Below are 26,614 nucleotides of genomic sequence, written 5' to 3' on the forward strand. Positions count from 1 at the left end.
AAAACTGGACAGCAATATGCAGAAGAATGAATCCGGACAGCTTTCTTACACTATCCACAAAAATAAATTCAAAATGGATGAAAGACCTAAATGTGAGAAAGGATATCGTCAAAACTGTAGAGAACACAGCAACCTTTTGACTTTGGCTGCATCAACTTCTTACCAGACACATTGTTGGAGGAAAGGGAAACAAAAACAAAAATGAACTAGTGGCACTCATCAAAATATAAAGTTTTTGGATATAAGGAAACAATAAACAAATCTAAAAGGCAGCCTACCGAATGGGAGAGAAGATATGTGCAAACAACATATCTGATAAAGGGTTAGTATCCAAAGTCTATAAAGAAATTAAACTGAACACCCCCCCAAAAAAAAAACAAATAATCCAGTAAAGAAATAGGCTAAAGACACGAATAGATATTTTTCCATAGACAACATCCTGATGGCTAACAGGCACATAAAAAGATGCTCAGTATCACTCATCATCAGGGAAATACAAATCAAAACCACAATGAGATAACACTTCACACCTCTCAGAATGGCTAAAATTAACACCATAAGAAAGAACAGGTGTTGGTGAGGATGTGGAAAAAAGGGGAACCCTCTTACAGTTAGTGGGAATGCAAACTGTACAGCCACTCTGGAGAATAGTATGGAGGTTCCTCAAAAAATTAAAAATAGAGCTACCCTATGATCTAGCAATTGCACTACTAGTTATTTACCCAAAGGATTTGAAGAGATACATGCCTCCTGATGTTTATAGCAGTATTATTACCAACAGCCAAATTATGGAAAGAGCCCAAATGTCCATGGACTGATAAAGTAGATGTGGTGTATATTTGAGACACACAGACACACACACACACACACACACACACACACACGAATATTACTCAGCCATCAAAAAGAATGATAAATTGCCATTTGCAATATGGATGGAGCTAGAGTATATTACGCTAAGTAAAATAAATAAGTCAAAGAAAGAAATACCCCATGATTTCACGTATGTGGAATTTAAGAAACAAAACAGATGAACATATGGGAGGGGGTAAAAAAAGGTGAGAGGGGAACAAACCATGAGAGAACATTAGAGACTCTTAATGATAGAGAACAAACTCAGGGGTGGAGGGAGGTGGGTGGGAGATGGGCTAAACACGTGATGGGTAGTAAAGAGGGCACCTGTAGGGCAGCCCGGGTGGCTCAGTGGTTTAGCGCTGCCTTCAGCACAGGGTGTGATCCTGGAGTCCCAGGATCGAGTCCCATGTCGGGCTCCCTGCATGGAGCCTGCTTCTCCCTCTGCCTGTGTCTCTGCCTCTCTCTCTCATTCTCTCTCTCTCTCTCTGTCTCTCATGAATAAATAAATCTTAAAAAAAAAAAAAAAAAAAGAGGGCACTGCACTGTGGGGGACTTGAGTGGCTCAGCTGTTTAAGCATTTACCTTCAGTTCGGGGTCCTGGGATCAAGCCCCGAATCAGCCTCCCTGCTCAGCAAGAAGTCTACTTCTCCCTCTTCCTCTGCCCCCCCACCCTATGGATTGTGCTCTCTTTCTCTCTCAAAAAAATTTTTTAAAGATTTTTTTATTTATTCATGAGAGACATAAAGAGGCAGAGGCAGAGGGAGAAGCAGGATCCCTGTGGGGAGCCTGATACGGGACTTGATCACAGGACCCTGAGCTCACGACCTAAGCCAAATGCAGATCCTCAACCACTGAGCCACCCAAGCATCCCTATCTCTAATTAATAAAATCTTTAAAATAAATAAATAATAAAGAGGGCACTTGTGAAGAGCAATGGATGTCATATGTAAGTGATGAATCACTGAATTCAACTCCTGAAAGTGATATTGCACTGTATGTTACTAAAATTTTAAAAAAGATTTAAAAAAATCAATAAAAAAGGCAAACACACAAAGTCAAAAAGAGAGAAGATCTATATACTACAATATGAGGAATAAAACGGATTGTCACTGCAGGTCCTGGAACCAGTGACAGGATAGTAAGGGATACTATAGACCACTCTGTACTTATACACTGGACAACTTACCAGAAAGAGACCCACTCCTCAAAAATCACAATCTACCAAAGCTCAAGTGCACATTCGGAAATAATTTGAACACTACTGAAACCATTTTAACAACTAAAATCATAATTAAAAGTCTTTTAGGGTAGCCTGGGTGGCTCAGTGGTTTAGTACTGCCTTCAGCCCAGGGCCTGATCCTGGATACCTGGGATCAAGTCCCACGTCAGGCTCCTTGCATGGAGCCTGCTTCTCCCTCTGCCTGTCTCTCTGCCTGCCTCTCTCTCTCTCTCTTTCTCTCTCTCTCTGTGCCTCTCATGAATAAATAAAAATATTTTTTTAAAAAAAAGAAAAAAAAAAAAGGAAAAGGAAATCTCCTGGTCCAGAAGGTTTCACTAGAGAATTCTATAAAACGATGAAAGAAAAATGAATGCCAATTTTATGTAATGACTTTCAAAAACAGAAGGGAAACTTTCTACTTCATTTTATGAGCACCACTGAATTGTTCACTTTAAATAGTTACCTTATGCAAACTTCACCTCAATAAAAAAATTAGTAATTAACATGTGTAAAATCAAGGCTCAGCTGGTTAAGTGTCTGCCTTCAGCTTGGGTCATGATTCCAGGGTCCTGGGAGAGCCCCATATAGGTTTCCCTACTCCGTGGAGAGTCTGCTCCTCCATCTCCTTCTGCCCCTCTGCCCTTCCACTCATGCTCGCTTGCTTGCTCTTGTAAATAAATAACATCTCAAAACAAAACAAAACACAATACATAAAATCATAAATCAGTGAAATGTGAATATGGGTTGTATATCAGCTAATAATATTATATCGATGATAAATTTCCTAAATGTGGTAACTGCACTGTGGTTAGCAAAAAGAATAGTCTTACATGTGGGAGAGGCATGGTATGTCAGTACTTTATCTCAAACTGTTCAGTTAAGAAAAAAAAAAAAAAGGAAAATATTCACAGCACCATTATTTGTAATAGCCAAAAGGTGGAAACAACCCAATGTCTATCACCTGATGAATGGAAAAACAAAATGTGGTATATCTAAAGCAATAGAATATTTTTCAGCCATAAGCAAGAATGAAAAGCTAACACAGGCTACAACATGGATCAACCTTGCAAGCATCATTATTAGTGAGAAAACCAGACATAAAAGGGAATATAATGTATGATTACACTGATACAAACTGTCTAGAACAGGCAAATCCAGAGAGACACAAAACAGATCAATGACTCCCAAGTTGGGGGAAGAGAAGGTGGGGAGTGACTGCAGATGAATTCAGGAGTTTCTTTTGTGATGAGAATGTTCCAGAATGAGATAGTGACAGTGGCTGTACAACTGTGTGATACTCAAACCGTGAAACTGTACACTTTCAAGGTGGATTTTTTGTTGTTGTTTGAGAGTTCCTAATGTTTTAATTTTTAAAAACAAGTTTTGGTTGTAAAAAGGATAAATTTCACTGAACTAGAAAAACTCTCCACCCAGACTGATTTTCTGAGGGTAATCAATATAGAAATGCTTTTTTAATGATTTAAAAGTAATTGTGTCTAAGACCTTTTAGAGTTTACTAGTAAGTGAGGCAGCCTGTGTTTCTTTTTCTCTGCTTCATTTTAGCCACAAGATGGCTTTGGCTGCAAAGGGAGAAAGGAATATACCAACATGGTAATGAAGCTTGAGGAGGTTAGTCTCAAAGGAGAGGCAATACACATACACTTGCTCTAAGTGAAATAGTTTGTGATAAGTAGAATGTTAATCTGGGTTCCCTTTTAACTCGAAGGATTTCTATCTGCGTGCTTGGTTTAGTTAACCTTTTTTTTTTTTTTAATGGCTGTTTAGTCTTAAGTAGTATCCTGTTGAATAAGTCTATTTCCACTAGTGTAATATGAAAGATGACACAGACAATATGTAATCAAATGGTATAGCCGTGTTCAAACAAAAACAGGCTGGGCAGGGATCCCTGGGTGGGATCCCTGGGTGGCTCAGCGGTTTAGCGCCTGCCTTTGGCCCAGGGCATGATCCTGGAGTCCTGGGATCGAGTCCCGCACCAGGCTTCCTGCATGGAGCCTGCTTCTCTCTGCCTATGTCTCTGCCTCTCTCTCTCTCTCCGTGACTCTCATGAATAAATGAATAAAATCTTAAAAAAAAAAAAAAAAAGAGGCTGGTCATAATTTGCTGACTTCTGGTCTAACCAACCATGCTGGAACAACTGGCTCTCCATTTTGAAGGAAAATAGTTAGAACCTCACTTTATGGTGCTCACAAAAATAAATTCCAGACATATTAAACACTAAATGTTAAAAATAGAAAAACAATATAGTTTTGAATAAACAAAAACTTTTCTAAGAATAACACAAAATCAAGATGGTATCAAGGAAAGATAGACTGGTTTCATTACATAACATTTTCATTTTTCAATGTGGTGACAATTATCATGTAAAATATGAAAAGAGAACTTCCATTTCCAATAACAGTGCCAAAACTCCCATGGAAAAACATCTAAAAATGCTGACACAATGTTTAAAAAAACACCTTAAAAGCATGGAAGAAGTGCTAAGATGGTGACAAACTGCTCCAAGGTAACCACAGCACTGGAACACTTCCAATACCACTTTGGTGGTTGTGTATAGCAAGGGTGGACAGGGATTAAGGTTCAGTTTCTTCCTAATGTGGGGAGTCTCATATGAGATTCTCTCCTCAGTAGCTAGGAACCCAAAAGGCTACATCCTGAGGAAAGGTGAACATAATAGGTTCACAGGCCAAGTCCTAGAAAGCCTAAACTCCAGGGTGAATAAATGCAGAGAGAAAAATATTAAAAATAATGAAAATAAATAAATGCCACGCATATACAACATAATAAGAGGAGGGCTAAATGTGATATTCACTGGCACTGAACCTGAAAGTAAAAGAAAGTGCAAGAAAGAAAGGAAGAAAAGAAAGGAAGAAAAGAAAAGAAAAGAAAAGAAAGAAAAAGATGGAATACTTGAAGGAAAAATAGCTGTGACTTTTCCAAAAGTGATGAAAGATTTCAATACACAGACTCAAGCAGCTCAGAGAATACCAAAGAATAACACAAGAACTACATCATGGCACATCATCACAGTAAAACTGCTAAAAACCAGAGGAAAAAAAATTCTCAAAGTAGTAGGCAGTGGAACATAATTACCTTCAAATGAACAACACTAACAATGACAGTGGAGTTATCTTAAAAAAAGGTAAAACAAATAATATCCTTCAAAAACATAGGTGAAATAAACATATATCCAGACAAAAACAAGAGTTTATTACCAGTAGACTTAAACTAAAATAAATGTTAAGGGGAGTAATTATTCAGGCAGAAGATGAATAATTATCACAAAAGGAAATATGGGAACACACATAGGCACGAAAAACACTAGAAAAGGGTTTTTAAGTGAATATTGATATTACAAATTAATAGTAGAAATGTTTGTGGAGCCTAAAACATGTAGAATTAAAATACATGACATCAATGCTCAAAAAGAAGGTATGTAGTAAGTAGAGTTAAAATGCTGTAAAGTTCTAGCATTATTTGTAAGATGGTAAAAGTTATAATTTATATTAGATTGTAATAAATCAAGGATGCATTTGTCATTTCTAAGGTGCCTGTAAAGATAGTAAAAAGAATGTGTAACTAAGAATAGGGTATACGTGAAATAAGTTTCAAACGAACCTGTAAGAAGATATAAACAGAAAAAGACACAAACTAGAAAAAAAAAAATCAAACAAAACATATAGCAATATGGTATATATAAATTCAAACGAATCAAATTCTTTGCAATGAAAGACTAAGATCATCAGACTGGATTTAAAAAACATACACATTAAGTATGTGCTGCTTGCAAAGGGCACACTTCAAATAAAGACACAAATGTTAAAGGTAAATAAAGGAAAAAATACTAAACAATAGAAAGCTGTTGTACTTATATTAATATCAAATAAAGATTTCTTCTTTAATAATATAGTGGCATTATTATTGTTGAATACATATTTCATAACGATAAAGGGTCAATCCACAAGGAAGACAATTCTAAATCTGAATACATTCAATAATTTAGTTTCAAAATATATAAAGTAAGAACTGATTAAATCAAAGGAAGAAAGGGCAAATCTATAACCACTGTGGAAGAATTAAGACCTTTCATACAATTGCACCCAAAAGCATAAGATTCCCAAGAATAAACCTAACCAAAGAGGTAAAGGATCTATACCCTAAAAACTATAGAACACTTCTGAAAGAAATTGAGGAAGACACAAAGAGATGGAAAAATATTCCATGCTCATGGATTGGCAGAATTAATATTGTGAAAATGTCAATGTTACCCAGGGCAATTTACACGTTTAGCAATCCCTATCAAAATACCATGGACTTTCTTCAGAGAGTTAGAACAAATTATTTTAAAATTTGTGTGGAATCAGAAAAGACTCCAATTAGCCAGGGGAATTTTAAAAAAGAAAACCATAGCTGGGGGCATCACAATGCCAGATTTCAGGTTGTACTACAAAGCTGTGGTCATCAAGACAGTGTGGCACTGGCACAAAAACAGACACATAGATCAATGGAACAGAATAAAGAATCCAGAAGTGGACCCTGAACTTTATGGTCAACTAATATTCGACAAAGCAGGAAAGACTATTATCCACTGGAAAAAAGACAGTCTCTTCAATAAATGGTGCTGGGAAAATTGGACATCCACATGCACAAGAATGAAACTAGACCACTCTCTTGCACCAGACACAAAGATAAACTCAAAATGGATGAGAGACCTAAATGTGAGACAAGATTCCATCAAAATCCTAGAGGAGAACACAGGCAACACCCTTTTTGAACTTGGCCACAGTAACTTCTTGCAAGATACATCCACAAAGGCAAAAGAAACAAAAGCAAAAATGAACTATTGGGACTTCATCAAGATAAGAAGCTTTTGCACAGCAAAGGATACAGTCAACAAAACTAAAAGACAACCACAGAATGGGAGAAGATATTTGCAAATGACCTATCAGATAAAGGGCTAGTTTCCAAGATCTATAAAGAACTTATTAAACTCAGCAGCAAAGAAACAAACAATCCAATCATGAAATGGGCAAAAGACATGAACAGAAATCTCAAAGAGGAAGACATAGACATGGCCAACAAGCACAAGAGAAAATGCTCTGCATCACTTGCTATCAGGGAAATAGAAATCCAAACCACAATGAGATACCACCTCACACCAGTGAGAATGGGGAAAATGAACAAGGCAGGAAACCACAAATGTTGGAGAGGATGTGGAGAAAGGGGAACCCTCTTGCATTGTTGGTGGGAGCGTGAACTGGTGTAACCACTCTGAAAACTGTGTGGAGGTTTCTCAAAAGAGTTAAAAATAGACCTGCCCTACAACCCAGCAATTGCACTGCTGGGGATTTACCTCAAACATCCAGATGCAGTGAAATGCCGGGACACCTGCACTCCGATGTTTATAGCAGCAATGTCCACAATAGCCAAACTGCAGAAGGAGCCTCGGTGTCCATCAAAAGATGAATGGACAAAGAAGATGTGGTTTATGTATACAATGGAATATTACTCAGCCATTAGAAACGACAAATACCCACCATCTGCTTCGACATGGATGGAACTGGAGGGTATTATGCTGAGTGAAATAAGTCAATCGGAGAAGGACAAACATGATATGGTCTCATTCATTTGGGGAATATAAAAAATAGTGAAAGGGAAGAAAGGGGAAAGGAGAAAAAAATGAGTGGGAAATATCAGAGAGGGAGACAGAACATGAGAGACTCCTAACTCTAGGAAACGAACAAGGGGTGGTAGAAAGGGATGTGGGCGGGGGGTGGGGTGACTGGGTGATGGGCACTGAGGGGAGGCACTTGATGGGATTCTATATATTGGCAAATTGAACACCAATAAAAAATAAATTAAAAAAAAAAAAGTCAAGGGGTACCTAGCTGGCTTGGTTCGTAGAGCACAGGACTCTTGATCTTGGGGTCATGAGTTCAAGCCTCATGTTGGACACAGATTACTTTTAAAAAATTTTAAATGAAGATAAAAAAATCAAAATGTAGAATTGATAGGATACTCCCATTAAGCAGTCTTCCCACTCTGTTGCTGGAATGGTGTATTGATTTAGTACACAAATATTACAGCACTCAACATATAAACTTACCAATACTTGGATTCCAGCTCTCATTTTTGCCACAGCAAGGATGGGAAGCCCACAGCTAAGGCCTCATACCATGTCTCACACTAAAAATTATCTCAAGAGCTGAGTAATTTCAGTTTGTAGAATTGTATGAAATTCATACATGACAAAAACAAGGGAGTACATTCAGCACCTTAGCAGAGAGGGAAGGAGGATACTCTTACCAGCCAATGACTGCCTCTTTGCTGACAAGAGCAGAAAAGAAACTCTTATCAGCTGACTCTTAGGTAAGACAGCATGTCAGTGCCAGTGTCCATGACTCTAGCTGCTGCAACCCTGACCTCTTTAGCAGATTCTAAGCAGTTGTGCAAATGGCAACTACAGCTTCCAAACTAGGCAGGCAGCCAACGTAGTCTCTAAGGACCCAACTTGCCGAGTGCCCTGCCAGCTTTGCCAAGAAGTCAGAGACTGCAACTTCCCTTCTGTAACCTATGCTCTTCCTCCAAGCAAAGGAACAGACTGACTTCTGCAGTTGCTTTATGCCAGTCACTGACCTATTTCATATTTCAGAAGGCAGAGAAAGACCATCAAGCAAAAGCCTTCACCTCATCATCTAAATCAGACTCAAAGACAATCTTTAGGGCAGCCCCGGTGGCGCAGCGGTTTGGCGCCGCCTGCAGCCTGGGGTGTGATCCTGGCGTCCCGGGATTGAGTCCCACATCGGGCTTCCTGCATGGAGCCTGCTTCTCCCTCTGCCTGTGTCTCTGCCTCTCTCTCGCTCTCTCTGAATGAATAAATAAATCTTAAAAAAAAAAAAAAAAGACAATCTTTAAAAGGTCATGGGGCAGAGTAGGGAGGTAACAGTGCTTGCTGAAGCCATGGAAGAATTTTCACATGTGCCTGTCCCCAACACACCATAGGATTTTTTTTTTCTTTAAGACAGTCTATGAAGTAATGCTAACTCATTAGGTCTGGGCAGGGAGGAAGGTTGCTACTGAACAAAAAGGAGAGTGACTGGGAGATAAAGCTGAGGATCTGAAATCACCCTAAGGACATCAGCTATTACACAGCAGATAAATCTAGTACTCCAAAGCTTAAAAGTGCTCCTTTAATTCCTAGGAAAGAGCATGGTCCACTATGTTCAGAGCAATCTGTAAACTTTTCTAAAGACTTTTGGTAATAAGCTATCATGTTAGGAGAAGTCATTCCCCGAGTAAGACATTCCAGACCTTTCTCTGAAGGCTACAGGGCATTTCCCCTTTACTTCTTCTCCCATCGCTTCTGGGGGATGTACTGAAAATGGGAAACTGCTCTATGAAGAGCAGTCTGGCTCTACACTTTTCTAGTCCCAACCTGAGGGATCCTCCCTCTTTCCTAAGAAAGGAAGCCTATAAACAATTATTAGGCCTATAAACAAATTGCAAGATAAAAAATTAAGAATGTGACAGTGCAAGCTGGAGAGGGAACCTACAGAGACATGGGCTTTATCTAGCTCTGATTCAGATTAACAAACTACAAAAAACAAAATAAAACTCTTTAAGATAATTTGAGAAACAGTGAGTGGATATCTGATGATATTAAAGAACTCTCACTAAGTGGGGAGTCTGCTTCTCCATCTCCCTCTGTTGCTCCCCCTACTTGTGCATGTGCATGCTCTCTCAAATTAATAAAATCTTTTTTAAAAAAAACCCAAATGTGATATACATATTCATATTCTTCTCTTCATACATATATATATATTTATGTATTACATATGAATGTGTGGTTTTTTTACCTTTCCCAAAATAAATGTTTTGGGTTTTTTCTTTTTTAAGCCAGATTGCTTCCCTGAAATCATTAGGGTGTCTGATTCTTCTCAGACAACTGAGTGAAAAGGGTACCTTTTCTTAACTGATCCTATAATTGAGAAAACCACCCTCACCATCTCTGTAAGAAAAAAACCACCTGAACTCAGATTTAGATTCTTGGAGAGGGAGAAGGGATGAGATGCCTTCTGTCTCAAAAGCCAGCACCCTGGGATCCCTGGGTGGCTCAGCGGTTTGGCGCCTGCCTTCGGCCCAGGGCATGATCCTGGAGTCCTGGGATCGAATCCCTTGTCGGGCTCCCTGCATGGAGCCTGTTTCTCCCTCTGCCTATGTCTCTGCCTCTTTCTCTGTGTCTCATGAATAATAAAATCTTAAAAAAAAAAAAAAAAAGCCAGCACCCTGTCACTGTTAGGTGTCCAGCAGCCAGACACCATTACGTTTTTTTGCTCAGAGGGTGGGGACTCGCTACATCTGTGGCTCAGGATGCAGAGAGCCTACAGCAAGGTAAGTCCCTGGTGAGCAAGTACTGAGTAGAGGAGTCTGTTGGATGCATCTCTGCCTGTCTCACTCTTCCCCCAATCGGGCTCCTCCCTTGCCCAATTCTTTTTTTTCCTGCGTCACAAACACAAAATGGAGTTAGCTGGGAGCAAAAACAATCTGTCTAAAATGGCTGAATGCAGTAGGGAGTGCCAGGCAATAAAGTGAAGGGAAAGGGCACCCCCTGCTGTCCAACAGAAGGACCCTATTTCTCTCTCTTCACCATTTTTGGGTATGTTAAAATAATCCATCCTACAGAGTCCAAGCTAATTTTGTCATGAATCTAAATTATGCTGAATTCTAAAATTTAAGCAGATTAAGGCATAAGAAGGGAAGATAATTTCTAGTCTCTGAAGAGAAAGAGTCAAGGCACAAAGTCAGCGGCCTGAGTCCCAGGGACTGCTTAGTTCTGATCAGTAACAGCTTCTAAGTGCCCCCAGAATGGAAAGGAGGTCCTATGTAGCACAGTATTCCCCAACTGCAGTAATGAGCTAATGGCCCCCGGAGTCCCACAGCTGAAGCCATCATTTCCCCAGGAATTCCTGTTGTAGGCCTCTCTCAATGAAGACCACAAACAGGAAATGGAGGACAGGGAGTTGCCTGACATCCTGGAATAAGTTCTTAAAAATGGCAGGTGGGAGTGAGTAAGTGAGCTAGAAAAAAGGACCTTGGGAAAATACTGTTGAGAACACAGCCTGGCTCAAAAGAGCGTGCAGGGCTTTAAGATTCTGTAGGACTGGAAGATTCAGGCTGCTTTATACAGCCACTCCACCTAACCTTCATTCTCACACCCTGACTCAGGACCACATATTACTCTGCCTGAGATGAAGCCTGAGGTGTTTGTCCCTATCCTACAGGTAACACCCTCCATAATCTCATACTTCCCTTGAGTAACCCAAGTACTTTATGACTAAGAAGGAACACATGAGAAAGGTGGAAAAAGTGGAAACATGCTGAGAAATCTGGGGATCCAAGTCACCAGTGGCTTCTACTCACTTAAATGGAGCAGTACCAATGTGTGAGCTTATCCATCTCCATGAAGAGAGATAAAAGGCAGTACATATAATACAGGTGAGCAAAGAATCACAGGTTTAAAAAAAGGGGGGGAGGGGACTCTAATACCAATATAGTTCTGATATAACAGAGCCTTTGGGGAAGAGTCCTAGATCTGCCTAGCTTACCTAAAAGCTCTGAACACTTAGTGGTAAGATCCCCAGGAAATAACAACAAACTTTCTGTGAGGCTAACATAGCTATGAAATCATCAAATCCTCCCAGCATATAATAAGCCATGTCTTAAAGCTCTACATGAGCTCTCTGATTCTGAGGAAAGGACACAGCAAGAAGGCCCAATCATGTGCTGCTAATTTAAGAAGCTGCCCATGTGGAATATTTCTACTTTATGTTTCCCACAGCTATAATATACATGAGGGAAAAATTCAGCACCTCAAAGCCATTTGCAGGTATACACTATAGGAGAAAAAAAACAGGTTCCTATCACTAACTTCCCGGCCAAAACAAATACCCAGCTGCTAAGTCCCACAGAACTAGATCACCATAGATGTGCTGGCTTTAAGGAGAGACTGAACAAATTGGCAGAAATGGATTAACCTGAAAGACATGAACAAAGGCAAACTCAATTCCAAAAGGACAAAAATCAAATGCTAAGAGTTAGGAAGAAGGGAGCAAGTAGAAGTCTGAAAGGGTGGCAGAAAAGCACTTTTAGAAATCTGGGCACTTCTCAAAACATTTGATCACTTAAGTGAGTGTCTCACACAGTTTCCCAGCATACCCAGGACAGTGACTCAGTACAGGAGTGCTCAAGAAGAGGTCAGTCAGGGATGGGAGTGAGGGTGGGCTGGAAGGATAGGCAAGGGGCAGTAAAAGCTGGAGGGCAGGAGAAAAAGCATCAAAATAAGGCACTAGGTGTACAACTTTTGCCTTTCTTAAAAGAAAGCCATCAGAATATAACTAAGATCCACACACTGCAACTGGCTGACATATTTTTAAATTCTCTTTTAATGTGTAAGTTCCCCTCCATCTCATTTTTCCCTTGAGATTTATTTGTTGAAGAAATCAGGACAGGGCACTGGTGAAAAGCAAACTGCTGGCCTAGTACCATAGCAGTCCCTAGAAGCAGGCACCTCTGAACAGGCCTGCCTTCCCCTAAATGCTAGTTTCTGAATCTAACAGATCAGGGATCAAATTCTGGCCTGGTATTGACTTGCTAAGAGATATTAATAAACAAAAGACATATTAATTCTGTACTTCCAATTTCTCAGTTATAAAATGAAGATACCACCTATTAGGCAGCACTGTTACAATGACTGGAAAGAACAGATAAAGAGCTCCTACCACTCACAGCATCTGATATCAAACAGATATTCTTGAATCAGACTGAGAAGGCAAAATACCTTCATCTTTTTCTAGGTGCGTGTAACAGTTTTAATCTCTGCTGTGTCTCATCTAAATCCTGTGTCTCATCTAAATACCATTTCTAAGGTATTTTCTGTAACAAAGAATCCTTGAAACACCCTCCATTTTAGTCAGGGTCCTGGGAGGCGAAATAACAGGGTAACAGGGTAAGAAACTAACAAAGAGAACACATGCAATAAATACCCAGCCCCCAGCCTGAGTCTGCCATGGCAGCAGCTGGTTTCCTTCGTCATATTGCTGTTTTTTTCCCCTTCTTTGTTCCTAAGGTGGAAGCCAGGAAAGGGTGGGGAAAGCGGGAGGGGGGGGAGGAGGAGGGGTGGGGAATGAGGGCAGCACCGTCATCAGTTACTGAAAGTCACCTGATATTCTCCTCCAATCCCTAGTCTCTGACCTCACAATGTGGAACCTGAGCCAAAATAGCTCAACTGCGCACACCCCGTGGCTGAAAAGAAAAATGCAAGCAGAGTAAGAATGGAAGCAGAAGAAAGGGGGTCACTTTTCTTTGAAGGATTTCAGCAGTTCTTTCCAAGAGGAATTTTAAACACACACACACATAACATCTCACTTCTAATCTAACAGATAGCAAAGGAAAGAATAAGACTCTAAAAACCTAGTTCAGATTACTGTAGGATCTCAGGAAGGAGGAAAGATTCCATCCCATCTTGCAAGCATACATAGGGCTACCAGTGCCCTTCTGTTGTATAACTGGGGTTCCCTCACCCAAAGATGTTACAGAAGAACTCTTAAAAGCTTTTAAAATTGGAACCTGATTTTTCAAAGATAAGCAGGCTAAGAGTATAACACAGAATGAAGCATAGATATTGTTACCTATCCTGTAGAGCTGGATATTAGCATTCTGCTTTGTAAATATTCATTTCTTAGGTCCAAGCACTTTGAAACACACCCCCATTTTTAAAAAAAGATTTTATTCATTTATTCATGAGAGGGAGGAAGGCAGAGGCAGAGGCAGAAGCAGGCTCCCCAGGTGGAGCAGAGAGTCTGATGTGGAGCCCTATCCCAGGACCGTGAGATCACAACCTGAGCTGAAAGCAGACACCTAACTGACTGAACCTCCCAGGTGCCCCTAAAGACCTTTTTCAAGCTGGCAAACTTTCTTAACCCTTCTGTTCTTCCTAGTTAAAAAAAAAATAAAAAATAAGATGACCACGTTATAGAGAAATTGAAAGAAATCTAGCACCATACTATACTAGCATACATAGCATATACTATACCATACTAGCAATACTATAATTGCTATAGTATTTTTTAGGGAATAAGGTATATTCCCTTCTAATCTTTTACTTCTGCATTTTTTTCTGTAAACACAATTGCAATAAGGGTTGTACATAATAGTTTCCAGCTTTTCCTGCCTAGCACTGTGTCCTCCTGAGCATTCTTTCAAGTTGCTCTGAAAGGCAATGTGCCGGAATTCTAAAACAGTACAGTTAGAGTGTACTAAGTTCTGGAGCAGTTATCTCCAGAGCAAAAACTGAGAAGGAAGCAAGAAAAAATGAGGTAGGTCATCCCTTTCCTTTAAAGACCATATCCCTCTCTGGAGTAGCTCCTCTATGCTAGTGATACAAAGCTCTAATCCTGCTCATGAATATAATGCTCCAGAATTGTTAAATGTCTGGAAGGGCTCAGACCAGAACTTTCCAAGTCTCTCTTCTCTTGACCACAATGGCTGGAAGGCTCCAGGAGGAAATGCTATACATTTAGAGTTGGTGTCTTCAATCATTTATTACATAAAAGAGTTTGCAGGGAAAATAGGGAGAATGAGAGGATACACAGACATGCTAAGTTTTTGCAACTACCATTTCAAAAAAAGGAATATTACTTTATTTTTTTTTAAAGATTTTATTTATTTATTCATGAGAATACACAGAGAGGAGAGAGAGAGAGAGAGGCAGAGACACAGGCAGAGGGAGAAGCAGGCTCCATGCCGGGAGCCCGACACGGGACTCGATCCCGGGTCTCTGGGATCACACCCTGTGCCGCAGGCGACGCTAAACTGCTGCGCCACCAGGGCTGCCCACCTAGATTACTTACGCAGAAAAAAACAGGTAACAGAGAAGCAAAAAGCCCCAGAGGAATCATCCTATGGTGGAGACATCCTGAGTACTCCCTGAAAACTGGTCTATAATCTTATGTTTACAGGAAAACTGGTACCATATTTGCAGAAAATTAATTCCTGAAGCATATGAGGGATGATGCTGAGAACAGTGCTGCTCCCTTGAGGCAGATCCTTTGGGCTCCAGCAAGTAGCAGTCTAGGAGCACTGGATCACCCACTCTCCTGCTTATCCCAAAGTCCAGCTCTACTCTTGACATTTCCTAGAGATCCCATTCCTCCTCCTCAACACATTTCCGATCCCTACTCTGCATGGTAAGCAAGAATAAGAGTTACATTACATCTATACCTTTAAGCTCCTGAGGTGCCTGGGTAGCTCAGTTGGTTAAGCATCTACCTTCAGCTCAGGGCATGATCCCAGGGTCCTGGGAGGGAGCCCCACATTGGGCTTTCTGCGGGGAGCCTGCTTCTCCCTCTCCTTTCCACTTGTGCTCTTTCTGTCTCTCTCAAATACATAAATAATTAAAAAAAAAAAAAAAAACAGAACTAGCAAAACAAGCTCTTATGTAATCCTTACACTAAAGTTGGAAATTAGCAATAGAAACAGACATGTAAATGTAGGGACTGGGCAGCCCGGGTGGCACAGCGGTTTGGCACTGCCTGCAGCCTGAGGTGTGATCCTGGAGACCTGGGATCGAGTCCCATGTCGGGCTCCCTGCATGGAGCCTGCTTCTCCCTCTGCCTGTGTCTCTGCCTCTCAGTCTCTCTCTCTCTCTCTGAATAAAAAAATAAATCTTTAAAAAAATTTTTTCTTAAAAAAAAATGTAGGGACTAAGTGTAAGATGACAGAGAAGTTTAGACAATAGTGATACCCTTATGTTTGGTTGAAGCCTCAGACAAGGCCATTTAAAAGGACATTTTGTCAGATATCAAATCTGAAATTCAGCAGGTAATGCTGGATGATACTTGGGTACCACAGGCACAAACAAGTCTGAATAGAGGCTCTAAAACTGGGATTAACTTGGGATAATTAGGAGTTAACAAATGATACAAAAGGGTTGACAATAAAAACGTTTCTGCACCAGCAAACTCTACCCAAGGTAGGTCTGGGGAATTCTTTCAAGGAAATAAATTCAGTATACTGTCTCTGGGAAGTTATGAGTATATAATCAGCGGTTAGTTCTGCTATGTGCTTCAAGTAGCTATTCAGTAGAGACAGAGATGGGATTAAGAATATGAATATCATGGGGTTACAAATATGTATATAATGAACTACCAAGCTGGTAAAAAATAATTTTCTATTTAAGCTAAATAGAAAGGCTATGCTTTCATGAAGGCTAAAAGGAAGGCTATGCTTTCATGAAGTTATCAGAGTAAAACAAAAATGAAAACATTCTCCAGCCTCTGTGTCCTCCAAAAAACACAAATGTTGCTCCTATTAAAGATACTAGCTACAAGGGGAAAAGATCCTTTTGCAGAATAGCAAGCCTCGGCTTTGTCTTTATTTTACTGATGAGTCCTCCAAAGGAATTTCCTGACAGATAGAGGGCAGCATACCAATCAGTTTGTATTGGAAAACAACAGAGGTGGTCACTCTCTAACATGACTGTATCATTCCCCTACGTAACAATGACACATCTAAAACAAAAGAGATCCATGTGCCATCTGGTGGCGAAAAGGAGAAAGTGCACACTGCAGATATATCAAATTCCCCCAGTTTAGAAGGAATTAAAGTTTAATTATCTTTATCTGATGACACCCTCCCTAAATCCCCACCAGTAAGTCTTCTGTGGAAACTAAACCTGCAACCTTCATGCAAAAGTTCTACAGTTTTGCATTAGTATAGCTCTATACCTCCAAATACTAGTTGTAAACAAGCAGCAATTTCTATTGACAGACACCTCAGTGCAGGGAAAAAGAATGAAACTCAGACCAAAACAAAGAAAACTAATACAAGAGGTATATTTTAGCAATCAAAGGAGTTTGAGATGATGACTAAATAACACCAAAGAAAGCTTATGCAAGCAAAAAGAAAAAATATATATATATAATAAGACCAGAAGTTTCAAATTGAGAGGTATCTTTAGGTTAATCTGTCTCATTTTACAGATGAGGAGTCAAGGTACAAAGGAAAATTTCTGGTGCAATCTCATTAGTGGTCAGATTAAAACAAACCATCAGTTTCCCCTATCAGATGTTACAATAAGTAATTTCTTATTTTTGATGGAAGGGGAAATTGGTACAATCCTATACCCAGCAATGTAGGTCCAGAAATTTTGTTTCTAAGAATCTACCGTGCAGAAATGCAAGAATACAGAGATAAATATGATTTTTCCTGCAGCACTGCTTATAATATAAAAAACTGGTAACTTCTCAGTAAGGGATCAACTGTATAAATTTATATTATGCATTTGATAAAACACAATTATCCATCAGGGCGGCACCTGGGTGGCTCAGCTAGGTTAAGCAACTGACTCAATTTCAGCTCAGGTCATGATCTCACGGTCTTGCAATCAAGCTCTTCCCTCAGGCTCCACACTTGGTGGAGAGTCTGCTTGAGATTCTATTTTCCTCTTCCTTTCTCCCCTATGCTCACTCTCTCTCCAAAATAAATAAATCTTAAAAAAAAAAAAAAAAAAGAATACAACTATCCATTAGAAATAATGAGGTTTATCTGTATGTAATGATATTAAGAGATGCTGAGCCATGTTAAGCAAAATGCAGAACAGTATCTACCACTTGGGATTACAAAGATTACATTAAGATATGTGTATACTGGGACGCCTGGGAGGCTCAGTGGTTGAGCGTCTGCCTTCAGCTCAAGGCATGATCCTGGAGTCCCAGAATAGAGTCTTGCATCTGGGCTCCCCATGTGTAGCCAGCTGTTCCCTCTGCCTATATCTCTGCCTCTCTTTGTGTCTCTCATGAATAAACAAAATCTTAAAAAATAAAAAAAGATATGTGTATACTCTCATATTTCTGTAGTTTTATCTTTAAATCCTCTTAAGTTTCCAGTAAGGCTCTATGAAAATTTCCCACATTTTCCCACCTGAACTACAAAGAGAAGAGGATTTTGCCTGTTCCTTTATTAGAATAACACACGCAGGTGTAAAGTATGTTAACCATGGTAACTCCAACGCAAGGTGAAGATTTTTTAATTTTATATTTTTAGTGTATTCTATGCACATGTTGAAAAGAAGGCATCATGACAAACAACAAAGAGGACATCTACACCAGCCCAAGTCCACTGCATGAGAGAGCGAGAAGAAAAGTAATGCTGAGGGAAAGACAGGTCTCTATTAGAGCAACAAGGTGGGTTGATGTCATAGGAGATTTTGCTAGTAATGGACCACAGAATTCCAGAGGATAGAGAATGGGTTTCAGGCACTCAAGTAGGATCAGAGGAGGAGACTGAATAGGATACACAGAGACCCATACAGGAATTCGAGTATAGGAGAGGAGGGTGACCTGGAGGTCTGGGGCTCCTATGGGGAGTAATATAAACCAAGATAAATAGCCTAATATTAGATACAGTGAATTCAAGGCAAATAGTGATAGAAAGGTTGGGAGTAGAGAGGGTATGTGAGAGGGATAGTTTAGGTTATTTTTTATACCCCTGATGATGGGGAGAGGACAACCCAAGTGTGCAGGGCTCCTCATAACTCCAAATGATAGGAAGAGATTTAAGTTTTTAATTTTAATTATTATTATTTTTTTTTAGAGAGAGAGAAACGAAGAAAGTATACATGAGGAGATGGGGAGAGAAGGGCACAGGGAGAGGAAGAGGGAGAATCTTAAGCAAGCTCCATGCTGGGCATTTGGATCTTATGACCCTGAGATCATGATCTGAGCCAAAATCAAGAGTCAGATGCTTAACCCAGGCACCCCAGATTTAGGTTTTTTAAATCACAAGCATGTATCATCTGATATTATGGAACTTCCCAAGTACTTTGCACTAACAGTCTGATCCTACTTAGAACCAAGAAAATAAATAATTAAAAGACAACAATCTCGGGGCACCCAGGTGGCTTCTCCCTCTCCCTATGCCCTTTCCCCTCCACTCCCTGGCTCGTGCTCTCTCTCAAATAGATATCTTAAAAAAAAAAAAAAAAAAAAAAAAAAAGACAACAATCCCAACAAATATTCACTTGAATAGCACCTTGGGTCCTAATCCTATACACTTGAGAGGAACTGAATCCTATACACTAAGGAACTGAAGAACAGACATCTTTCTGTCAAAAGACTCACTGAATAATGTAGAGCATGCTGAGTCTTGTTTCTAGGGGTTACAAAGTCTTGTTTCTAGGAGTTAAAGTTGAAGGAACTAAAGAGATTCACTTGGACATTTCCTGATGAAGATCCAATTGAAGGAGTGCCACCTAGTAGAGAGGATCACAGGAAAAAGACCTTTCACAATCTAGGGGGAAAGAAGGGATAGCTTCCCCACCACAGGTTCCTCTTAAAGCCTGAACCAAGAAAGTTCTGGGAGAGCAAAAGACGGCTGTTGCCAATAGTTCTGACTTGTGGGACAATAGCACAAATCTTGGGAACCTGATGCACAGTCAAATCCTAACTAGAATACTGTTATTGTTTATAAAATTCTAAGCTCTTGGTCAATACCTTATTTTTTATTTTAGCCAGTTCTTTCTGAATCACTGCTGAAAACAACTTGGAGAACTGTTCTGATTCAGTTTCCATAATGTACCTCACACTTTAACAGGGAGAGGGGGTCTAACACTACATGTTGTCCAATGCGCACCTACTCAGCGTAATTAGCTTATGGATCTCATGAGCCCAAAAGGTTTTTGGAAGCAAGGAATAAACCTAAAAAGGAAACTGCCACTGTACTCAGGACAACAGTTACCACTTCTCACACAGTTTCAAGAGATACTGCTTTTCATGCGATCATGTCATCAACACAAGGGAGTAAGGAAAGCTGAATGAAAAACTAGTTATCTTATTCAAAGAAATAATGACCTGAGGTCACCGCAGTGAAGAAAATGCTCCCTAGGAAAAGACTGAAAAAAAAAAAAAATTAGCATGTTCCCAAGGAATTCAAGAGAGACAACAAAGACATTATGATAAAAGGTTCCTTGCTGATCACCAAAAGGAGGGTGAAAAAATGAAAAGAACTAGAAGTTTTATAGTACTGCCCATCAAGTCTGAATTCAAAATATTCCCTGGCAAGGAATAAACTGAGTAAATTCATGATTAATATGGGAAGACCAGAGTTCAAAAACAAGAGACTAATCCTTAAGAGAGAAAGTGTAAGAGAATCTGTAGTATACATCTGAGGACTGGTTCCTCATTCTGGGCTCTTCTCTTAGTAAAAAGGCTCACATCTTCCTGAACCATAATGATGCAGGGGCAAGAGACCCTTGATTACAGGAGGCAGATGTAAAGTATGAGGTGGGTATTTTCTTTAACGTCCATTCCTGGAGTAGGTATACAGGAAGTTTTGGCTATCAGTAAAACATAAGGAATACAGCCATATCTAACAAATAATAGACACTTGTGTTTAGCAAGTGAGAGAGGAAATAATGCAATGTTATGAAAACCTAGTGTCCAAATAACTTCCTCATCAAGCCTGGGAACTACTGGCTTGTAATCATCTAAGTAAGACTTTCACTGTACTACATAAGCAGGTCTTATTTCTCCAACTAGATTCGTTTTGCTATAGTTGAATATACTAGAATCAGAATATGTCTCCTCTTTTTTACCTCTAAATATCCAGCATTTCACCTACTTTCCCTAATCTGCTGTTCCTTTCTTGTACTAAGAGTCACTGCCAGGTACTAAGAAGTACCTGAATGAAGTGGTTGCAAAAGCCAGCATATCCTCTTTTTTCATCTTCTGTCTGGGTCTAAGCTTCCAAAAGTTTTCAGGACAGGGACATATGCTTCTGGGAAGCAGAGGGCTGGAGTAAGGACTCTGGAATCACACACTCCATGCATGGTCTGAATCCTGGTTTTGGCACCTATTATATAGCCTTGTAAAAGTTATTCACGCTGTATCTCTAATTCTTTATCTGAAGGACAGAATACTTATGGAATGGTAAAATTAAATGATTTACTATCATTTAATTATATCATCAATATTAAGACTATGAATAAGAGACTTAGTAACTGAAATTGGTTACTTACTTGAAAAACAATTAAGGATGAAGATCTCCTGAAATTTTATACTGGACATGTTTAAAGTATCAGGAACAAAAGAAACCTTGCTTTCATATTGAGGAGATGTGGGTCTTCTGAGTGCTCACCTCTGAAGTTGCTAGAACTTGAATTTCTCTACCTGATAAAAGCTTTAAGAAACTCAAAGTTTTTTTTTACTTAAGTGTTTTTGGGTATGTTGTGAGCAAGGGGGTTACTTGGGAAGTCTGCACTGAGTTTGCCAGCCTGAACACCAAGAGAAGGAAGTTCAAAACTGCATCAGGAAAGACAAAGGCAAATTAGTTACCACAATTACAGTGGTAATTACACATGGCGTCAGGTCCCTACACAGCACTTCTGGCTGCTACCTGAGGCCTCTGTGTATGGTATTTAAGACAACCATTTCGTTCCCAAGAGACACGTTCAATAAGCCCCAATATTCAAACACCTCTTGTACCACCACAGATTAACACACTAACTCAAAGGAAAAGAAAGCAGGTAGAGAGAAGAAAAAAAGTAAAACAGGTAGCATTAAAGTGGGTAAAATATTAAAAATCCAAAGAAGAAATAATTTTTGAAGGGGGGAGGTAGTTCTTTTTCAGGACGAAATGAATGAAAATATAGACGTAGCAAGGGCGACAAGCAGCAGGCAAGTTCTGATGTGCTGAGTGCTGCAAGTAGCTCAGAAACAGGTAAACAAATACTCAGGATTATATTTGACAGAGAAAAAAAACAAACCTCTCCCAGGCATTTCTTTAAAATCATTAAGATTTAGAATGTGTGGGAAACTGCTCATGATTTAGTAATTTTCAAGAACACATCCCCTAGTGTGTCCTAATGGAAAGAGGAAGAAATTAGTGTCAATTTAACACCTCAAAGTGCTAACTGAAGCAAAAGATAAAGACAAGCTAGAAATTTCCTCCATCACAACAGCAGCAATCTAGTAGTACAGATTACTACCTGAAGATCAGTACTCCACTAAATTAAAATGACTAATTCACATTCATTTTTTAAAATCAGAGTAATACACAGAGTTTTCTAAGAATAATTAGAGGGGGGAGCCAAGGCCGGTAGAAAGTTAGAACCTTCCATGAAAAGAAAGTAGTTTCCAGGGCAGAATCTGAGAGCTGAAGGAACATTAAAAAATCTGGTTACTTGGGATTCCTGGGTGGCTCAACGCCTGCCTTCGGCCCAAGGCGTAACCCTGGAATCCTGAGATTGAGTCCCATGTCAGGATCCCTGCATGGAGCCTGCTTCTCCCTCTGCCTGTGTCTCTGCCTCAATCTCTCTCTCTGTCTCTCTCTCTCTCTCTCTGTGTGTGTCTCTCAAGAATAAATAACTAAAATCTTAAAAAAAAAGAAATCTGGTTACACTGCTAAAAATGACAAAAGAGATATGGTCTTCTTGGGTATTTTTAAAACACTATCAATTCACAGTGGGAATAAAATGCCAAGGAAGAGCACAAAACTACAAACCACCTAACTATAATCCCTAGTAATGCAAATGTACAGAAGAAGGGGGTGACAGGCAGGAGGAATAGGGCTGGCCAGTGTGAGTGTGCAGGGATGCTCAGAGGACAGAGATGCTCAGAGAAAGGGCCTTATGCCACAGGCCAACGTAGGTGTATATTTTGTGAACTTACAAATTAGGAAGTCATTTGATTTTGAGTTTCTCTGTCAACTAGTCTTCACTGATACACTAGAATAGCCTAAGTGGTCATTATCACAGTATTTTTCACTAAACAGGTAGAAGTAATCCCCTTGACTGAGCTTTAGTTCAGAAGATGACAGTGCTTCTAGAGTACAAGGCCACTTTGCGCTGAGTGAAGGGCAAGAGATCACACCTGGGTACAGCGATCTTACACTCTCAGATACACACACATAATTAGAGGCCACCAAAGGCACCTAGCAATGTTAGGCTCCTTAAGAGAAAAAAAGTGCAGCCTGGTTCCATCAGTTCACTTAAGGAAAAAAAAGAATAAATGTTTATTTACTGGGGGTGGGGAGAAGGCAGAGAGAAGAGGGGGAAATGCTCAAAAGTTGCACTTAATTTTCATCACAAGGGTCATAATATACCTCTAAGGAAACAAAGAGACACTGTAAGATGGAAATACAAAATGATTATGCTATGAATGTCATTAAATTCAAATACTGTATCCCTCAAGGAAATAACTACAAGTGCCCTGTCACAAGATAGCACAAAACCACAAGAATTAGGAAGTGAAGAAAGGAGAGGGCAAAACAGATCAGCTCTTCTAGAGCAAACGGGAAGATATGAAGGTGAAAAAGAAAAGCAAAAATTTATACCAAAAAAACAAAAAAAAACAAAAAACCCACACACATGGACCAGAAGACAAGATCCCTGGATTTGGTCATTTAACCTTGGGCAAGCTACCTATTCAATTCAAACATGCTACAGAATGTAGCAAGTATATGGCAGCTTTGACCTAAACTTAAAACAACTGTCTATGCTGTCAGTTAATATCACAGTTACTGGTCCTTCTGGACTCTTTAAAAAAAGGGGGGAGGGGGCAGAAAATAAATCAATCCTCTATCTCAACTCAGTTTTCTAAGAAATTCCTTTACATCTGTTACATCTTTTGTCTAATGTTCGCGATACCCAATTAATAGGCTCTTCTGTATTCTTACCTTTTGAAGCTGGAGGAGCAAAGGGCCAGGAAGAGGAAAGCATCAGATATTGGAAAGAAATGTAAGAAAGAAAAAGCATCACATATGGTTGTTATTGTAGACAGTCACTCAATCACCTAACCTGTTAAAGACTGGCCCAACCCTTATTAATTAAGTTTGTAGGTCTGGGATGGTACCTTAAAGACAGGACCAGAATCAGTTCAAGAGTATTATCAAAATGGGTCCCATAATAAGCTTCCTATCACCTTACTCTCATTCCCCAACATGTTATAATGACAAAAAAAAAAAAAAAAAAAAAAAAAAAACCTACATGCAAAAAAAAATGGGAAAGAAAAATAACAAAATGCAACCGTTTTCTTTCCCAACCCCAGCATCCCTGGGATCCAAAAATATCTGAATTTCTTCCAAAGGGGAAAAACCACCTCTCTTCAACTCTCACCCAGGGAAAGGAATGGAATGGGAGATCCACCTAAAGGATATTCTAAGTCCTATACTGGACCTGTGCATGGAAGAGGAAGGTACTCACTCTTGGTCTGGGCAGAAAAGGTAAGAGTAAGTTTGGCGAAAAGTTCATTGTTCTCAAAGCGGTCCTCCTTCACCTTTGTCCAGAAGCAGTCCTGGGACAAGTCCTCAGCAACAAACTGTAGATACAGGCAGGGTGTTCAGAGTTACTAAGCTGAGCCTTGTACTTTCCATCCTAGAAAACTGACTAAGATGCAAAAAAGGGGAGTGATGGTTCTCAGCATTGTCTCACTAGGGGAAGATTAATGTGAGACACAGAAGAGCTGTACGCTTTGTGGTAAGGTCAAGACACAGTGCTTCCACTTTTTTTATTGGTGTTATTCAAGAGCTAGATCCAATTATGCTACTTATCCTCCTTCTAACCTCAAATCCTCTAGTTTTAGAAAAATCGAGGCTTTATTTTACATCTTTCCTTGTTCTACAACATTTTTTCCCATCAATTTGGTTACCTATGACAAGTTTGTTCAATTTATAAATAAATCCCTCAGCTCTTTTAACGTGGTTTCTGGAAGCAGAAGAGTGATGCAGAATCACAGGGGCCTCAATTACATAGTGGGGACAATACTGTGCCATGCAAACATATCCTCTCATTTAGCTCATTTGTAGGGGAGTGAGATAGCAGGGTGTATCCATAAATCCACCATTTTCAGATCAGCACTACTATCAGCAGCTTGCAGACTGATGAAATGACTGTTGTCAAATTCTGTGTTACTATGGCAGGGTTCTCATACCCTGAGAAAAAAAGACCAAAACATTAACTTAAGGATATGTTTAGCTTTTGTAGCAGAGTATAGGGCCCAAAGAATTCTTCAAAGTGATGTCTGGCATACAGAAGATGCCTAATATGTGCTGAAGGAACATAAGCGTGAGTGGAACCTGAGAAAGACAGATGCTAGCCCTAAGAAAGGGAAGCCCTTCAATCCCTAGGTGGCTCAGTGGTTTAGTGCCTGCCTTCGGCACAGGGTGTAATCCTGGAGTCCCGGGATTGAGTCCCGGAACATGAGGCTTCCTGCATGGAGCCTGCTTCTCCCTCTGCCTATGTCTCTGCCTCTCTCTTTCCCTGTGTCTCTCATGAATAAATAAATAAAATCTGTAAGAAAAAAAAAGGGGGGGAAGCCTACCTGGGCACAAAATACAAAATAGGAAACTGAATTGGTTTCTTACTACCTATTGAGGAAAAAATGGAGAGAAATTCTCACCTTGGACCAGTTTGGCCTTCGGAGTTGCACCTCTGGCTTATAAAGCTTCTTTGGGGTTAATCCAAATGGCAGAACTGGGGCTACAGGAGCTCCAAATCCAAAAGGCGGAGGTGGAGGCATACCCATTCCAGGAGGAGGTGGAGGAATTCCAGGACCTCCAGGAAATGGAGGGGGTGGAGGGATTCCAGGACCACCAGGAAGAGGAGGAGGAGGTGGTGGTGGCATGCCTGCTCCTCCAGGCAAAGGAGGAGGTGGGGGGATGCCAGTACTCCCGGGCAAAGGAGGAGGTGGGGGGATGCCAGTACTCCCAGGCAAAGGAGGAGGTGGGGGGATGTCAGTACTCCCAGGCAAAGGAGGAGGTGGGGGGATGCCAGTACTCCCAGGCAAAGGAGGAGGTGGGGGGATACTAGCATCCCCAGGCAAAGGAGGGGGTGGGGGGATGCCAGCACTCCCAGGCAGAGGGGTTAGGGAGATGCTACCATCCCCAGGCAAAGGAGGGGGTGGGGGGATACCAACACCCCCAGGCAAAGAAAAGGGAGGCGGTGGAGGAGGAATGGTATCATCTCCAGGAAGAGGAGCTGGGGGGGGTATACTAGGCTCCCCTGGTAAAGGAGGGGCTGGAGGTGGAATAACAATGCCAGGAGTGGGGGCAATAGTAGCATTGTTAGGAGGTGCTACAGCAGTAACTGCAGCAGAGAGAGAAGCCACTTCTTTCTTGGCATCTTCCAGTTCCTTGGACAGCTTAGCAACCTAGAGGAACAACATCAATGGAAGTATTATTCCTCAGGGACTACTGGGTTTGGGAAGGACCTAAAAAACTACTTAGTCCAGAGTTCTTATTTTACACATGAAGACACTAAAAGGAGTCAGACAGATGAAATGATTCCCCCAAAGTCACACAGATATCTAGTGGCAGACCCAAAACTAGAACTCAGGTCTTCATGTTCTTAGTTTGGCATGCTTTGCATTAAAAAGGCAACTTCAACCTTTATGTGAAATTCTCCCTTTAATTAGAAAAAGCAAAGTTCAAGTAAATCAATTATTCTAAAGAAATAACCACATAAATGATCAA

General features: G+C 40.2%; 1 protein-coding gene across 3 annotated transcripts in view; it reads right to left on the reverse strand.

The window, feature by feature from the left end:
- The window catches only part of DIAPH1 (diaphanous related formin 1), a 94,128-nt gene that overhangs the window by 23,589 nt on the left and 43,925 nt on the right, over positions 1–26,614 (reverse strand). For all 3 annotated transcript variants that reach the window (XM_026018032.2, XM_026018014.2, XM_072749825.1), the window contains 3 exons: positions 25,543–26,292; positions 24,348–24,462; positions 23,822–23,830 (listed from right to left, as the gene is read on the reverse strand). In XM_026018032.2, coding sequence (XP_025873817.1) covers positions 23,822–23,830; positions 24,348–24,462; positions 25,543–26,292 — 874 coding nt within the window. The remainder of the gene's footprint in view (positions 1–23,821; positions 23,831–24,347; positions 24,463–25,542; positions 26,293–26,614) is intronic.

Source organism: Vulpes vulpes, chromosome 2, assembly GCF_048418805.1.
Source record: "Vulpes vulpes isolate BD-2025 chromosome 2, VulVul3, whole genome shotgun sequence".
Taxonomy (NCBI): domain Eukaryota; kingdom Metazoa; phylum Chordata; class Mammalia; order Carnivora; family Canidae; genus Vulpes; species Vulpes vulpes.